At 37.4% G+C, this 19,007-nt stretch overlaps 1 protein-coding gene across 1 annotated transcript in view; it reads left to right on the plus strand.

The window, feature by feature from the left end:
- PRKG1 (protein kinase cGMP-dependent 1) overlaps nt 1–19,007 on the plus strand; it is a 1,157,583-nt gene that overhangs the window by 721,031 nt on the left and 417,545 nt on the right. The window contains 1 exon segment of the mRNA XM_074232273.1: nt 15,739–15,844. Coding sequence (XP_074088374.1) covers nt 15,739–15,844 — 106 coding nt within the window.

Genomic DNA, 19,007 nt, shown 5'->3' on the forward strand with positions numbered 1-19,007 from the left:
ACTTCAGTCATGAAAATGCAAATTATTAGTGTTAATGTCAAGGATGAGTTTTCCCTTATCATTTCACCAAGTTTTGACAGTCTCTTATAATGAAAAATGTTTAGCAAAGTCTAATCAAAGAAATGTTTTTATGGGCAGAATCATTGGGTTCTATATTAAAGTTGAGTTGATGACCTCAATTGACTTGGGTTATAGAATAATGGAGAGAAGATGTGGGGGAAAGTTTGCTTAAATCATTAAAATGCATTTTCCTGGAATGGAAAAGAAGAAAACACAAGCACTAATCAGTACAGTTAAGAAAAATATGTCTGGAAATTTGATGAATGAAACAAGCAAAATCATATGGTGAAACTGCATGAAAGAAAATATTTCTTAGATAACAAACATTGCTGGTGATTAAGAAGGAATATAGGATGTATTTTGGTGAAAAGGGAAGAAACTAGGACTATAGCTTGATTTTTCACAGAGAAAAGATGTGGAACATTGTGGGAAGAAGGGTAAGGAAGGGATAAACAAATTCTGCATTTTTTTCTCTCTCTCTTCCTTGGAACATTAAAAGAATATTTGTCATTTAGGCTAGATTTTTTAATACACAGAGAAGAGAATGGTGATTTAGGGGGAAAAAATTGCTGCCATCTGTTCTATGGTATTTGTTCAGTTATTATACCAGTTACACTATGGAATCACAGGATCTATGGAAAGGACCTTACAGATCAGACTCCAGTCCTGTCATTTTACAAAAATTAAACAAGTACATGGGAGAGAAGTAACTTTGGTATAGCTTACTTTGTTCCCCAAATATTGACACTAATCAGGAAGAGCAAAACCAACTAATTGGGCCATCTTGATCATGAAGGTGCACTTTTTTCCATATACCATACATACCAAAAGGGAGCCTATCTCCGTTTCTTAAATTCTAATCCATAAATGGAAACCAACATCAGGGGAACAGAGTGGATGTACACTGGGGAAACTAAGGCAGGACCATGAGGTGTGTCCTGCCCAAGAGATGGAAATTCATTTGTCAGTATTGATTTCTGAGGGCTGTACTTTGAAAAGGGCATTGATAATATGAAGAGGAAGGGAACCAGGATGGTGAAGGACTTCCAGTCCATATATGTCCTCATGAAGATTGTTTGAAGAAAATGGCTGTGTTCAGAATTCATCAGAGAAAACTTGGAAAGGTTATAATAGCTACCTTCAAGTATTTGAAAAGTTGTCATAAAGATGAGTTTTTAGATTTGTTTTCCTGGACCCTAAAAAGAAGAACATGGAGCAATGGGCTGAAAGTAGAAAAAAATAGGTTTAAGAGAAAGAAATAGCTCTTAATCACTGAGGTGATTAAGTAAAATAGTCTGTGAGTTCCCTAGCATTGGAAGTTTTCAAGTCAAAACTGGATGAAGGGGCAGCTAGGTGGTGTTGTAGACAGAACACGGGCCCTGGAATCAGGAGGACTTAAGTTCAAAACCAGCTTTAGACAATAATTGCCTAACTGTGTGACTTTGGGCAAATCACTCAACCCCATAGCCTTAAATTAAAATAAATAAAAAAATAAAATAAAAACTGGATGACCTCTCACTGGAGATATGATAGAGGGGTCTCTTGACCAGGTTTGAATAACATAAAATGAGTTACTGGAAGCCCCACCCTGTCTATAATGTGGAATTTCTATGAGACATTGAATAGGACATGATCCTGTGTGTTGTCCCTACTAGTCAGTCAGCCAACAATAAATCATTTATTAAGGTCTGATGTTTATTTAAATTTCAGATACTGTACTAAATACTAGAAATAAAAGAACAAATATACCTTCTGCCCACAAGGAGCTCCTGATTTAATACAGAAGACAACATACAACTTTTACGTACATAAAAGAGATAACCAGAATAAATGAGATGTGAGCTAGTATGGAGTGGAAAAGGCCACATAAAGAAAGACTGAGAAGCCAAGACTCCTAGAAAACCAACTACTTTCCTCATCTGTAACTTGGTTCAATCGATGAACAGAGGTGTGACTATCAATATAGCATTCAGTACTCTATTAAGATGAATAATTGTTCATTTTTTTCATGATCCCATTTGAAGTTTTCTTGGCAAAGACACTGGAATGGTTTTGCCATTCCCTCTCTGAGTCATTGTATAGATGAAGAAACTGAGGCTAAGAGACTTGATTGGGGTCACAGTTAGTGCATGTCTGAAGGCAGATTTGAATTCAGGAAGATGAATCTTCTCTCCATGTCAGATTGCCTCATTCTTCTAATCATTTAAGGTTGGAAGCCTTCCACATAACTAGTCCTGAGATGATACATTTTCAATTCCCTGCTGATCTCAAATGCCTTATCTATGCATTTTACCCACCTCCCCAATAACCCACCCCCCAGTAGAACACAAACTCTTTGAGGGCAGGACCTATTACTACTTGTCTTTATATACTTCAGTGCCTAAAATAATGCCTAGAAATTTTATTTAAGTTGGAAAGTCTAATCTTTTCTCTTTTTTTTAGTTTTTGCAAGGCAATGGGGTTAAGTGGCTTGCCCAAGGCCACACAGCTAGGTAATTATTATGTGTCCAGTGCCCTATCCACTGCGCCACCTAGCCACCCCTGGAAAGTCTAATCTTGTTGAAAAGAAAGTAAATTAAAATAATCTGTCTCTTTTGATGTAAAAAGTAGTTGATGGTTAATAGTAATAATAATAAATGGCATTTACATAGGCCTTCGAGAGCTGCAAGGGACTTTTAAAAATAATCTCATTTTATCTCACAACTGTCTTTTCAGATAGGTAGAATATTATTCCCATTTGACAGATGAGGAAACTAAGGTAAAATGACGTGTCTAGAGTCACAGAGCTATTGGTTTATCTGAACTCGGGTTTTTACAATTCCAGATCCAAAACACTATATTCAGTGTCCCACGTTAACCTGTCGTAAACCAATACATTTTTTCTTTGCTTAGAAATAAACTTCCATAAAATCCTACTAACTCCTGTGATATGTCACAGAAGAAAATATCCATTTCCAACCCCTTCTAAATCATTTCCCCCCATTTATCATACCACAGACACTTTATTTCCATCCATCCAGAAAAAGACAAAAATTTCAAACCGGATCAGCCGGATAAATGGTGTTTCCTCAGCATACCAGATTCCATTTTGAAAATGTGGAACAGCTGAGATCATGTCACATTTCTTGTCAACTACTTCAACTGCCAGAGAAAGAACCAGTCAGTGCTGATTCTCCTACCCCATGATTTTCCCTAATAGTCTTTAAAACCTCCAGATTTGATCACAGGTTAGTAAAGATGAGGGAGACCAGATGAGGCATTTCTTTCTCCTTTCCCTGTATGAAGTCTTAGGAAATAGAAGATAAACAACATCTTGATATAGTGTGTGGTATATTTATTTAGTCAGGTTTATCATGAAAACATAGTCTGCTGACATTCCTAGTGAAATTCCCTTGTGCATATTTCATCCAATCCAGGGCATGTAAATGTATGGATGCATATATTTTTTTCATACATCCTTATTTCTGTATCTATATTCCTATTATGATGCTTGGTGCTGAGAGGAAGTGGGCTCATCCACAGTCCTCATAGAACTTGCAGTTGAATAGGAAATAAGCCAAAAACCCAGTTGACTATAATATGCACAATTAAATGATCCATGAATTAAATAAGGTGCTTCATGAGATCCAAGGACAAAAAGGTTGTTCCCTCTGGGGTTGATGATAGTGAGTTTTAATGGATGAGAGGACGTTAGTAAGTAAATTCGGAGCTATTCTAAGTGTGGGGGGGTAGTTTGAGCAAAGACACTGATGAGGAAATAAATAAATAAAAGATAATTTAATAAAGTAAATAACAAGGACATAGGACAAAGGTAGTTCAGATTTGCCTGAAGTATCTGATATATGGAAGGTAGGGGTGGCTTTAGGGGAAGGATGTTGGCTCTGAGAGACCCACAGAACATCCCAAAAGAGATAGGGCAATAGGAATCAAGAGTTCGGAGGAATTGGGACAAAATAGGCATTGTAGTCATCAGTATAAAGCTGATTGTGAGGGTGCACTGTGGGTGACTACCAGGAGTAAAAGGGAATAAAGAGAGGAGACCAGTTGAACCTTGGCCAACACCACCATTAATAAGAGCTACCAGAGGAGGCAGAAAAGGTTCCCTTGGGGAATTAGGAAGAAAATTAGGATTGTAATTCTTTGAAGTCAAGAAGAGAAAGAGTATTGAAAAATCATGTACCATGATGAATTTAACAAAGGGATCAAAAAATATGAGTGGATTTGGTATTTAAGCTTTAGCTTCAGGATTTGAACTTCCATATTCAATAAATTATTGATTGATTTGACTCTCAAGTCTTCTCCATCAAAACAATTTTAAAGCATTAATTCTAGAGTGTTCAACTTTCCTGAAGTCCCAGCTCTTTCAGCCATACATTGAGAACACTAGAGTCCTTACAAGTAGCCTCTAGAACCATGAAACCCTTTCCCTTTCCTTGTCCTTTCTTTGTTCTACTTTGTGAATGTTGCCACAGTCCTGGTTCAACAGGGCTGAAATCTCACTTCATTCCCACATCTATTTTCCTCAAGGATTCTAAGAATTCATTGAATTTGTGTTTAATTCTATACCCCTAGAGGAAAAGGAAGAAAATAAAGCAGACCAGGAAAAGGGAAAGCTGATCTCAGGGAAAGTTAATTTTATTAAAATTTGCCTATTTGTGGGATCAACTACAAAGACGAATCAGTAAGAACTGTGAAATGTTCCCATCCTCTCAAAATGAAACTTTGGTCAGCATCTTTCTTTTTTTTAATTTTAATCCTCATATAGTAATGGTAGTTCTCAGAAATAGGTTCTTTTCCAGTGAGAAGGAGATTTACATATGTAATCTTCATTACCTTAATGAGGAACAAGGTCTGTGTTCTCTCAGGGACACACAGATGGACCAGGGACATTCATCAAGAATGTGCTAATATGTTTGGACCTGAAATTCCATTTCACACTTGCCAGTCTACAGAAAATCTTAACTTGCCAATAGACCCCATCCCCAGAATCCAACCTCTATTGCTTAGAACTCAGTCAGGTCAAGACCACCAGGAATGTTCCTGTTCAGTCCTGTATGAAGAAGAAATCTACTGAATAGCCCATTGAAAAGAGACCTTATTAAACTTGACATGAGAGAATGAATGAGTGAATGAATTAATTAGTTTTGAAAATTAAAAGCATTCTTTAAAGGATTACAACACCTTGAGAACATCAAGCAACAAAAATACAAAAGAAAAGATGGAATCTGCTTCAAGAAGCTTCCATTTTCACAGAAATAAGAAAGGAATTGGTTGTCAGATTTTTGTCCTGGGATGGTGGGGTTTATTTGTTTTAGTATTTTCAGAAAAAGAATGGACAAACTAGGAGCAGTGGATCAAGCACCAACTCTGGAGTCAGGATGATCTGAGTTCAAATCCAGTCTCAAACACTTGATAATTACCTAACTGTATGACCTTAGGCAAGTCACTTAGTTGCATTGCCTTGCTAAAAAAGAAGAAGAAGAAGAAGAAATATAAGATGTGAAGTCTGGGAGCATGGCACGGTTGGGTCTGGAAAGGCTAAATATGATAAGATCTTACAAATGATAAGAGCACCCCATGTTGGGGGCTAAAGGAGACAAGGATAACCAAAGTACAAAGAGAGCTTCATCATCATCATCATCATCATCATCATCATCATCATCACCACCAATCATTTATCATCATCCATTATTTAATGGTAGAAGGAGAAGGAGGAAGAGGAGGAAGAACAGGAATAGTAGGTAGTATTACAAAATGCCTTAAAAATATTCTCATTTGATCTTTTACAATAAGTCTATGAGATAGGCAGATATGAAAACTGAGGCAGATGGTCACGTTGACTTGCTCAGGGACCAAGGTAATAAGTCAGGATTCAAATTCAGACCTTGCTTTTTACAAATCTAAGACCTAAAATTATTCACAGCTTCTATTTTTCTATCATCTTCCTGTTCTAACAGATTCTTCTCCCTTCCCCACCGAGAAACCAAACATATAAAAATGATTTTAAAAGAAATAGAAAAAATAGTTCAATAAAACTAACCAGCCTACCAACTTGTTCTCATAGTATAATGAGAAGTGATGATACTGATGATGATAATAACAGTCAATTCACTTTAAAGTTTGCAAAGGACTTTATCATTATTATCTCATTTAATAATTACAAGGACCAAGATGTAGGTGCTATCCTTATTCTCATTTTACAGATAGGGAAAATGAGGCAGGCAGAGGTTAAATGATCATATCACTTCACAATGATATCTGCTTTAGAATTTTACATGTAGTTGCCACTTTCAGTCCTCCTCCACATTATAGTCCCTTAAATGTTTGAAGATAGCTCTCCTTTTCCCCCTGAGATCATCCAGGTAAGCATTCTGGGGGTTCTTTTCATTTCATCTGATTATAGTTTCCGGTCCTCTCACCCTTTTGACCCCTCTCCCCATTGTCTACAAGCCAAGTCAGTGTGACACAGAGGAGTGGCTCTCTCATAAATGTGAGCAGAGTACACTAGGATCATGGGGACACTCATGCTGGTCTCTGAACCCACTATTCCCTGTGATTTAACTCTGGCGACCTCATTTTAAGTTTAAAAAAATTCTGTGTTCGAGGATAACACAGATAGCACATACCCAGAGAATGAAATACAAAGCATATGCAAATTTAATATACATTTCTGGAGAGATCAAAAGAACCCCCCAAAAGACTGTCAGGAAGGACTTCACTAAAACACTGGTAGCAAGCTCTATTTTAAATAAAGCTAGTAATTCCAAGAGACAGAGGCAATAGAGGGATTCATTTTAAATGTATTGAATGGAGGACCTGTGCAAAAAGTAGAAAAGCAGAAATGGCCTGTTTTATACAGTCAGTAACTATCAGGCCAGTTTGACTAGAAAATAGAGTGCAGGAGGGAAGTATCATGAAATAAGACCACAGGAAAGGGTGTGATTCATACTGTGAAAGGTTTATTACGTCAAGCTCAAATTTTTATATTTTGTCTGAGAAGAAAGAGGGAGTGCCTGGAAGTTTTTGTAAAGGGGAATGGTGATTAAGCATTAGTGATAATAATTTGGTATCTCTATGGAAAATGTTGGGGCAGCTCATTGGTGCAGTGGATAAAGCACTGGCCCAGGAGTCAGAAGGACCTGAGTTCATATCTGGCCTCAGATGCTTAATAATTGCCTAGCTGGGTGACTTTGGGACAGTCATTTAACCCCATTACCTTGTAAAAACAAAATTAAAAAAAATATATATATAACGGTGAAAAATGTGAATGCAGAATGACTAATTAGAAGACCTGTCCCAAGAGAAGAAAAGCTGAAGTGAAGCTACTAGTCAATACCTTGTCCCCTGGCCTCATAAACAGATATTAAGAAGAACTCTGTCAAATCTCTTACTAAAATGAATATGCATTAAATCTATAAAGTTCTCTTGAGTATAGCCTGGAAACCCATTTAAAATAAATTAATATAGTTTTATACAATTTTTTCTTAGTGAACTCATGTATATATTCGTTACTACTTCTCTTTGTAAGTATTCACAGACAATTAAGTCCATTAAGACTGTTCATCTCCAATTGGAGGGAGTGGATCTATCTTTTCCCCCTTTTGGAAAACTGGAATGATTTTCCATTTCCTGGTCTTCTGTCATTATTCCCATTTCCATGACTTTTAAAGGTTACCACTAAGGGTCTTTTCAATCACATCTGAAAGTTCTTAAAATACACTAATATTTAGTTTATTTAGGTTTGAAAACTTATACACATTTAAAGGGGCTATTTGCTTAAAAGGTATGGAGAATACACTAGGGACATATGCCAATCACTCTGATATTTGCTCTCCAAATATTTCATTTGATTCTCACAACAAATGGGGGATGCAAGTGATGTTATTATCTCCATTTTAAAGATGAGAGAACGGAAGCAAACAAAAGTCAGACAGTTAGTAAGTGTCTACAGCTAGATCTGAACTCAGGTCTGCCTTAATCCAGACCCAGTACGCTATTCATTGTGCCACTAATTGCTTCGGGGTAGACTGGACCTATGATTTTATAGGTAAAAGGAATTTCCAGTAAGGAAACCCCATCTACCAGTACAGATAACAGGCTAAGAGAATTACCCAGCCCCTAAAGCATTGAGAATCAAGTAACTTTGCAAATTTCACACCATCTAAATATATGTCAGGGACCCTGTTAGAATGTACTTCATCTGGACCTGTAAGCCAGCTCACCATGAACTATGTGCCACATTGTCTCACTATATAATGAAAAGGGGCTTGTAATTCCTTCTCTTTGCCTCATATAACTCCTTTTACCAAACTTTTTTAGATAATTGAACATCCTAACAATACATATATTGGGTTTTTTATAAAATTAAAACTCATAAAAGGGAAGAGACTTTTCTGCTGTGTGCTTTTAAGACTCTATTTCCTTGGGATAATATGTATCATTCAATAGATAATTCTCTATCCTAAAAAAGAGGTTAAAATGCATCCAGCCGGTTATTAGGGAGAACATCTGTAAGGCAGTAAAACTCCTAATCTCCAGATGCACTGTCCCTGGCAAATGGCCTTTGCTAATTACTAATCGTTTGTCCTAGAACATGCTTAAATAAAGGTAGTGTCCCAGGATGTGACGCACAGTCAGGGAAGGGCATATGGACTGACTGACCCTTCAAGGTCTCTTCCATTCCTGTGAGCCTTATCTTTAGAATGTAAGTGATCACTTCAGAATTATAGAATAGAATCAAAATCTTAAATTTAACCCCATCCTGATGGAGGAGCAGTTTAGAGTCAAATATCCAGATTCAAATCCAATCTTAGATACTTATCAGTTGGTGTTTCTGAACAATTCTCTCACAAAATTTCTGCATCTCAGTTTTTTTTTTTTTAAATCCAGAATTTAGAGGTAGTGATGGCATCTCACAAGCCTCTTGTGGAATGATGTATTGCACTACAAATCAGATAATGGTGGTATAATTTAATGCTTTTCAAACCTTTACTCCTTAAGTAAAAGTAATAAAATGAACATTTTTGAAAGTGGTGACTGAACCCTTGCTCCAAGATCCCCAATAAAAAGGAGTCCATTATCTTCTCAAAGATCCAAGTCCACTTTGAAAGTGTTAGTGGCTGGTAAGTTTGTTTTCTCCTTCTATGGAGTTGAGTCTCCTTTCTGAAGCAATGAAAACTACAGAGAGGAACCTGGAATGCTCAGAGTGATGCTGGAGGCCAGCATATGGCTCAAAATCTGGGAAATGGATGATATTATCCTTTTTGCTTGAGTTGATTCCATCTGTACCTCATATTTAGAGATAGGAGTTTAAGGGGATTTCGGCCCTGCTCCCTACCTTTCCCTGAAATCAGACTTGACTAAAACAATGTGAGAACTCATGGAGCTTCAGAGGAAATAGTTATGATTAAATGAAGGGCTGAGATGGACTAGTCTAAGAAAGGAAGACCAGTGTGAGCCAGATCAGAGAAAGATCCCCAACATGGAAAGAATTGTACTTTAATTCAAAGAAGAAACATGGACCATTAGCCTTTATCCCATAGAAAAGAATAGAATCAAAATGGAAAATGTTATGACATGGCCCCTAGTATAGAGGAGACACTTAATATATGCTTGTTAAATTGAATTGTGAATTTTCTGAGAGCTGGAATTGGTCTTTTGTTTTCCCATTCTTTGTCTCCCAAATGTTTAGCACTATGTCTGAGATGTACAAGGCTCAGAAAGCTATTGACTCTCTAGATCCATATTACTGCAAAAGCAATACAATAGAAAATTGTTGGAAGGACAAGGGAAGGAAGGGAAGGAAGGGAAGGAAGGAAGGAAGGAAGGAAGGAAGGAAGGAAGGAAGGAAGGAAGGAAGGAAGGAAAGAAGGAAGGAAGGAAGGAAAAAAAGAGGGAGGGAGGGAAGGAAGGAAGGAAAGAAAGAGGGAAGGAAGGAAGGAAGGAAAAAAAGAGGGAGGGAGGGAAGGAAGGAAGGAAGGAAGGAAGGAAGGAAAAAAGAGGGAGGGAGGGAAGGAAGGAAGGAAAGAAAGAGGGAAGGAAGGAAGGAAGGAAGGAAGGAAGGAAGGAAAGAAGGAAGGAAGGAAGGAAAAAAAAGAGGGAGGGAGGGAAGGAAGGAAGGAAAGAAAGAGGGAAGGAAGGAAGGAAGGAAAAAAAGAGGGAGGGAGGGAAGGAAGGAAGGAAAGAAAGAGGGAAGGAAGGAAGGAAGGAAGGAAGGAAGGAAGGAAGGAAGGAAAGAGGGAGGGAAGGAAGGAAGGAAGGAAGGAAGGAAGGAAGGAAGGAGAAAAGGAAGGAAGGAAAGAGGGAGGGAGGGAGGAAGGAAATGGGCAGGAGGGAGGGGGGAAGGAGGGAAGAAAGGAGGGAAGGGAGGGAGGAAGGGAAGGGAAGAAGGGGGGAAGGAGGGGAGAAAAAAGAAGGAAGAAGTATAGTCAGTTTAAAGTCAACTGATCTTTTGTATTTTTTTTAAATATGTGCCCTAGTGACTACCAGGGATTTAGGACTGGCATTCTCTCACGCTAGAAATACCCCCTAGTCCTAGTCAACCAAGTCTGCAGAGTGACCCCAGGAAATTGTGAGTCTGCAGTGGTCGGGAGTGAAGGGTAACTGTTGTTTATATTTGATCTTACTTTTTCTAACTTAAACATGGCACTGCAAGATGCAGAGTTTGTGGATTTAGTTTTTATAAATCCATAAAATGTGTTTTGCTTTAGTCATCTTGGCAAATATAATCTGTTTTGGTCACTGGAGGAAAAGTCCTGAGAACTCATCACTCCCACATAAAGTTCCCCAGGGAGACCCCTTGGCCAGCAGCTTACCAATTTCCCTGGCTTTTCATCAAAGTCTCTTTAACATTCCTACAAATGGGGGCCATTCACATGCATCTTTTGACAAAGAAAGAAAATATGCTTTTCTCTAAAAACAGATGACTGAACTCCCAAATGTCTGAATAAGTCTGGTTGCACATTTTTATTTATATAAGAGTAGATTTGTAGGTATATTAAAAAGTCAAGTAGTGATTATGTGCTAGGTACTGCTCTTAGCACTGGAAATCAAACCCAAACAGAAATGTCATCTGTCCTCAATAAGCTTACTCAATAATGGGGGAAGTTGCTTCATCAAAGGGAAATAAAAAGTGAGAAATACTTTTATTATAATATATATCCATATATGTTGCATATAAACACTATTATATGTGTATATACATATGCAAATAGATGTTTATGGTTTGTGTAGTCTTTAAAATACAATAGAAGCAGGAGTCTTAATTCGATGACTATAAAGATGGAAGGCTATAAATTCAACAATTAATTATAATTTTCAAAAATATTCAAAGAGATCATTGATTTTATCACTTTGGGAGTTCCTTCAGTTCTATCTCAGACCATTCTTGCATGCCAGATGAATGACTTTTATTTTTAAATAATTTCACTACAAATAAACTATGAAATATATAATAGCAAGTAAGTAGCTAGTAAGCACTAGAAAATTCCTAATTTTTAGAGCAGAGTATTATATGACTTGATGAATAAGTATCAAAGATCATTGAATATAATATATCATTAAAAATTAGGAATTCCAATTAGTTCCTATATTACCATAATGTCAAATTGTCCCTATCATCTGGAAGGGAGAGGGGTTCTTGAAGGCCATTCTGGCATAGCATAAACTCTGGCAGAGTCTTTCAAAAGCTTAACCCTAATTCCAAGTTCTCTGATATATGTAGTAATCTTTGAGAGTTCATTTGGGAGCACTGATACTGTAAATAGTGGCAATTTTTCTATCAAAGGAATCAAAGTTCCTTTAATGTATTTTTGTAGTTTTGGAAAATAAATGTGTTATTGAACAAATACTACAAATTTTCAGTCTTTACCATCATTTGGGATTCATTAATTCAGAATCTGTGACAGTTAAGTGATAGGATATGCCAAGTGGTTCTTACTGCAGAGTGTACCCAGAGGGGCTCATGAGGGTGTTCTCTTTGCCCCTGGCTGGAACCTTTGGCCTCACTGGTCTTCTAAGTGATTCTATGTGTAGAACATAATATATTCATGACACTGGAATGGGAGAAAGCTACATTACTTTGGAAACATTCTCCATTTTATCTTCCTGAGTCATATGAACTGGCCTTTCTAGGTCTCAGTGTTCTTTTATTCCAAGTCAATAAGTTTTGCACTTGCCTATTGTCCACACTTCTGCCCATTTTCTATTTCTCAGAAGCTGAAGCCAGAGAAGGCAGATGAATTTGCCCAGTGGGAGACATAAGGCCAGAATCCAGATCTGTCCTCCTCTTCTTCTTCCTCCTCATCTAGCTTTTGTTCTCAGATCTTATTAATGCGATAATTGGGATCTTGCTAGTTTGCTTTATGGGGGTGGGGTGGGGGTCCTTCCTAAGGGTTACAGTTTTCTAGACATGTCAAAGCACTGGTTAGTCTACATGTTTTCACAAAGAAAAAAAATGGAATGTGATTCGAGCCCAAGAAAATGACAGAGTTTTAGGTCCATAATTTAGTGAAAAGGAAATGGACCGCCAAATACAGCAATAACCTTCCAACTTTAATGTTAAGCCACAGTAGTATTTTTATTTTAATATTATCTCAGGAATTTTATTTCTGAAGTAGATACTATTCTATCCTTCCCAATTGAGATGAACCAGTGCCTATCAAGGAACAATGTGAAGCTCATTTAACATGTTTTCCTCTTTCCACTTAGGAAAATAATAGCCCTCTTGTCTTTTAGCAATGGTTTACAAAAACAAATCCTTTAGTCACAGTCCAACAAAGCTATCATTTGACAATGGGACAAGGTGAATATTAGTTATGCGTGACTATCACATACTGACTTGAGTCATGGCCCCTTTTTGCCAAACACAAAGCAAAGTTTGGGCATCCTGCCCAAGGTCATCAGGACAGTTACACGACCATTAAGCTGGAGTCATTATCTGACAATCTCTATCTGCCCAATGAAGAAGAGGCGTATTTAGAGTCATTTCAATGGCACTTTGAAAGGGTATCTAATGATATTGTAGAACAGAATGCATTTTTCACAGGGAGGCATTGGGACATGATATGAATTATGAAGGCAAGTGAGTTCTGTCTCATCATCTTAATGTGGTGGAGAAGAATTGACTAAGCCTTCCTTAAGGTTTTGGCAAATCATCCTTATAAACACTTATTGGAAACATCATTGCTAAGTGCCTACTACGTGTAAGCACTCTGTAAGGAGTCTGCCATAATCACCTTACACTGTGGAAGATACAGACAGGCTCATTTCTTGATTCTACTATATATTGACTACATGACCTAGAGCTATTTACAGTCAGGATCCCAGGTCTAAGCCTCTGGGTTACAGATGAGGTGCTAGTGGGCAAATAGAAGACCTTTCCAAAATGAGAGTTCCCCTCCCTGAGAGAATCATTGCTCTGGACCAAAACAAAAGGCACATTTCTAGATACTATTGGGGAAGAGGGAATACATACCCAAATGGTGCCTTCCCTAGTCACTTCAAATAGTCACAAGGAGCCTCAGTTTCCTAATATGAAAGAGGTAAACTTAATGACTTCTCAGGTCCCTTCTAATTCAATTGCAAACTCAAGGATCCCAAAGTCAAAAGTGTCAATTTTTCTTACTTATATTCAGGAAAGAGGTAGCCCAAGAAATGTCCTAGGGAAGCCAAAGGTTCCCAAGGTCTCAGTGTAGTTTATTGTTATTAAAATCTTAAAACTGCCCTATGATTGTTCAGATCATACCTGTATAAGGTATGTTAATACAATCCTTCACAAGAGACAACCAAATGAAACAATGAATGGATAGACAGTCAGAAAGACCAGATATTTACTAAATATGCAACTTTAGGTATCTCACTTAACTTCTGTATGCCTCAGTTTCATTATATAAAAGGGGAATAATAACATGATTTACCTCCTAAGACTGTTGTGAAGTAGTTAGCATATAGCACTTAATAAATGCCTATTAAAATGCTCATTCATATATAGATATATATACATATCTGTGTATTTGTATGTGTGTATGCATTAGATATACATACATATATGTGTATGTCTTGAATTTTGCGCCAGTGTGTCACTAAGGATCATTTTTCTCTGGCAAAGAGATGACCAGGGCTATCATTTTCTGGTACCATAAGTACTCAACAATTTTTAGCCTCAAATCAGTGAATAATGCCATTTAAAGGAATATTGTGGTCTAAAATGGACCTATCTCCTCTCTTTTCCTGACCAGTCTCCATCATTGCCTTTAGTTAAGACCCCCCCCCCCCCCGCCGCCACAAAAGCTATGAATTGGGAGCTGGTTCCTTGGTCCTTCTCCTGTCCTGCCCACTGAGTCTTTTTCCTTGTTTCTACACCTACTCCACCAGGTTGACTGCTTAATATGGTGGAGTGGTTTATATACTGGATTGTTGAAAAGGAAATTTGTTTGGATATATCCAAGAAAGAGAATATTTCTATTTCTCTGACTTCCTCCATCTTTATCTCTTCATCTCTTCTCTTAATTTGAAATTAGTAAGATTCTTTAACATAAGAAAGACAAGGTTGGCTAGGTGACGCAGTGGATTGAGCATTGGCCCTTAGAGTCAGGAGGACCTGAGTTCAAATTCATCCTCAGACACTTAATAATGACCTAGCTGTGTGGCCTTGGGCAAGCCACTTAACCCCTTTTGCCTTGCAAAAACCTAAAAAAACCATGAAAGACAATATAATGTTCTCGTGTTATGCCAACAGAAACTTTGGATTAGACTATTCTCTCTAATGCCAACTAGTTTGGTTGCCATAAGTCACTTATTGCTTAGTCTCAGTTTGTAAACTATGGGTAATAATAATTACAGAATTTTATGAACATTAAGAGGAAGATGACACCTGATCATATAAAGAGAATAATGGAAGACTTATGGACTGTTCCTAAGTTTAACTGTCATCCTTCAGATATCAAGAGAATTGAGTCTCCCAAGAACACTCATAGGTCCACTGTGCCAGGTTTATGAAAGGACCTATACAACAGTCATCTAGAATGGGTAGCAAGGTCAGATTGCTATTAGCATGATTGGAAGGAATGCCCACAATTGTAAAACCACATTCACTGGAATATTGACCTATCTGAGTTTATCATATAAACAACATAAGAAGATAACTTTGAGCATAATTATAGTATATTTAAAAAACAAACCTTGAGGCTTTTGAAAAAAGGCTACTTAATCATTATTTCCATAATATGAATAATAGTTTATCCCCATACATCAAAAATGAGTTTTCCTGCCTTTTTCAATTGAAAATCTTTCATGATGAGGGAATTTAACAGTCAGCAGTATAATTATTGTTGCTGAGCTATTCCTTGGAATAGCTGATCCTTTCTCAATATATTCTTTCATATCAATTTTTGGAAATAAACCATATTATCACTAAGCCCATGCCCCAAAGGAGCTCCATCACTATTGCTTCCTCCCCATCATGGGCAATAATGTCAGTTTGGTTGATTAGAAACAGTTTCTCACTTGTAACACTACATGGATTTTAGGGAATGAGTTGAGTATTTTTGTTGCATGCTTCAAAAGGTGTAGGAAATAAGTACCTACTTTCTTATAACTAATCTTGGCTGCAAGACTTAGTTCATTGAAGAAATTTGCTAATTGAATCTTCCTTCTTATATTTTGTGGTTTTTTTTTCAGCTCTTGTAAATGTGAAACTCTGGGCCATTGATCGACAATGTTTTCAGACGATAATGATGAGGACAGGCCTCATCAAGCACACGGAGTATATGGAGTTTTTGAAAAGGTAGGATGTTGCTTTTATTTCCTTTGGGATTGTGCATCTTCTCAGGTACTCTACATCTTGAAGGTAGCATCATGCCTTGTCTACCCTGGTAGTGAATGGGCCAGTAGAGTATAGGGATGGTACTGAATGCTGCTATCACTACTTTAGATGGTGTAGCAGAAAGGGGAGTCTCCAAAAGGAGACTAATTGCTGAAGAGGCACTGGAGTGTAATGGTTAGAGGACTGAATTTGGAGTCAGAAAGACCTGGGTAAAATTCCTATATCAGACACCCACTGACTCACAAGTAAATCATTTACTCTTGGGGGTCTCTGTTTTCTGTACTATAAAATGAGGTGGCATACTGGTGGAATTCAAGGTTCCTTCCAATTTGAAGGGAAGGGTAAGAAGGAAGAAATATTTATCAAGCTCTTTCTATTACCAGACATTGTCTTAGCCCTTTAAAATAGATTACATTTGATACTAATAACAATCCTGGGAGGTAGATGGAATTGTTGTCCTTTTATCTATAATCCTATGACAATTTACATAGAAAAATGGGGAGATACTCAAACTTCATATTTCAAAGAAATAAATGAATGTTGGCTAGATGCAGAATGGATCATTCCATTATTTTTTTTCCAACAATCTCTTGATAAAGATATAACTGATACATTTTCTAAGCAGTCATGTATAGCAAGTTTCCCATGACAAAACTTCCTGCTGAATGAGGAATAGGAGTAGAGGTCAGATGAGCAAAGGGAAGGAGACACACAAAGATTCTTAGTGTCCCTTAATGCTGATTTTAATTTCTTCAATTAAATGTAGCTCCTATAATCAATCTGAAATATCAATTTTTTTCCATCCACCAAACTGTTTATTTTGTGGGAAGTCAGTCCAAGTTTGGTAACAAGGACTGAAGGAGATAAGGATTGCCCTTCGTTGGCAGCAAAATGAAATAATTTCCAATGATTTAGACAGAGTTCATTCGTACACACGGCATTGACAAAAGGCAGAGCAGCACAGTAAGATGAGACCTGACTGAGAAAGAGAACTTGGCTTCAAATGCCATCATTGTTGCCTTAAATGACATTTTCTTGACATCAGTTTCCCCCTCTGTCAAATGAGAAGGATCTACTAGATGATTTACGTCAACTAGACATCTACGCAGACTCTCGTTGATGATTCTTTAAAATAGCTACTGTGGGCTGGACAAAACAAACCCTCCTCTCCGAGAGGGAAGGGAGGGAAAATAAACATGTCCTCCAAGCTTATGACTTTAGAGCTGGCTTTGAGGCCATCTGGGCCAACCTTTTAACTTTTCATTAGATGAAGCTGAGGCCCAGAGAGGTTCAACAACTTCTCTAAGATCACAGAAGAGGAGAGTATCAGGGTTAGGCTCTGAAGCACAGTCCTATTGCTTCAGAACCAATTAATGGTGCACTGCATCATGCCGTCTCCACAGAGAAATCAGTACAGATAATGTGCTTCATTCATTCTAAAGGGAGCCAGTAACTTTCTGATTGAAAGAGCATTTGCCCATAGTAGTTTCTGGCTTACCATCTCTCCCTTTCAAACTGGCCCTTGGCTTAGAGAAATTGCTGAGGGGAGAAAGAGAAAAATGAGAAAAATGAGAGGGAGGTAAGGAGAGAGAGAGAGAGAGAGAGAGAGAGAGAGAGAGAGAGAGAGAGAGAGAGAGAGAGAGAGAGAGAGAGACCGAGACCTTTCCAAGATTTCAGCATCCATTGGAGATTTTACTTGGAACATTCCTATTAAAATAAAGCTAATGAAACAGCTTATCAATTAGCCTCAGCTTTGTCATTGAAAAGTGTGAGATTTTATCAAAAAATGACTAAAAGATGTTTGTGGCTGTTTTCTTCCTTTTCCGAGCACTGTCAGGGCATCCAAAGATTTGGTGTTAATATTTCATATCAGAACATTTTATGTAGCTAATTTGTTTGGACTGATTCAGCTTTTTAAAATTCCTGTGTATCCCCATATATAGTTGTTGCCCACAGGATAACAGTGGTCTAATATTTAATCAGATGGCGAACAATGACATCTTCCTGGGTTTGTGCTAACATGGAAACAATGGGGCCAGATTGAAGTCCTCTTGGTAGCATTGCATAGGATCTAGACAATTTGGGGTGTAGATGTCTGGATAGCCAAAGAGCATCTTTAGGAACTCTCCAATGCCATTCCTGCTATGGCACCTGAAGTGATGTTCCTTCTCTTAGGCATATCCATAGAAACTAAATGAAATAATGGCCCATTATGACAAGTCCTAAGATTGAATAGGTCCAATATTCAATGGAATGTTGATCTATGGAGCTTATTCGTTATAGTTCACCTCAAAATCATTGCACCTGCTTAGGGCCAGAGGGATCTCCAGGGGATTATATAGCCATTGACATCAGTTAAGTTCAATTCAATTGTTATGTACCAGGAAGTATACACGCATATGGACATAGATATGCATATGTAGGTTTATATGCATATTGTATATAGTATATATAAATATTCTGTATATTTATATATAATACACAATATGCATATACATACATATATATATATATATATATATATATATATATATATATGATGAAAAGACATCGTGAAAGCTAAAATGAACTAAAGTTCAAGCCCCACCTCTACCACTTCTGAATTGCCTCAAGCTGAGAAAGTCACATCCCTCATCAGGGGCCCAGGCCCCCTTATAAGTATGTAAAGAAGTTGTTGATCAACATTGATAGAGAGAATTTCTCCCTCTAACAATAATCATAAATCAAGTACAAAAAAGGGGAAGAGGAGAGCAAGATATTCTATTATTAAGACATAAGCAAGACTCATTTTTGGCCCTTCTAAATTTACATTGAAATGGTACAACTGGTCCAAAAGAAAATATGTCTGGAGACCAAGTTCAGGATTTTACAGTGTCTACCTCTGACTTATAGGTTATTTTAATTTTTACATTATTTTATTACTATATTATATAATATTATTATAATTATATTATTTTAATTTTTATATTCTTCTTGGTGAGAAATATTCACTCTTCCACTCTGAAGTTTAAAAAGGCAAATGTTGGGCCTTCTAAGGAAATGACCCAATGCTCCTGCACAATCAGGTCTCATCGAATCTTCCCAATCTCTCTGATTAATAGAGGGCAGAAGTGTCCCTGTATTT

This window comes from Macrotis lagotis, chromosome 4 (assembly GCF_037893015.1).
Source record: "Macrotis lagotis isolate mMagLag1 chromosome 4, bilby.v1.9.chrom.fasta, whole genome shotgun sequence".
Taxonomy (NCBI): domain Eukaryota; kingdom Metazoa; phylum Chordata; class Mammalia; order Peramelemorphia; family Peramelidae; genus Macrotis; species Macrotis lagotis.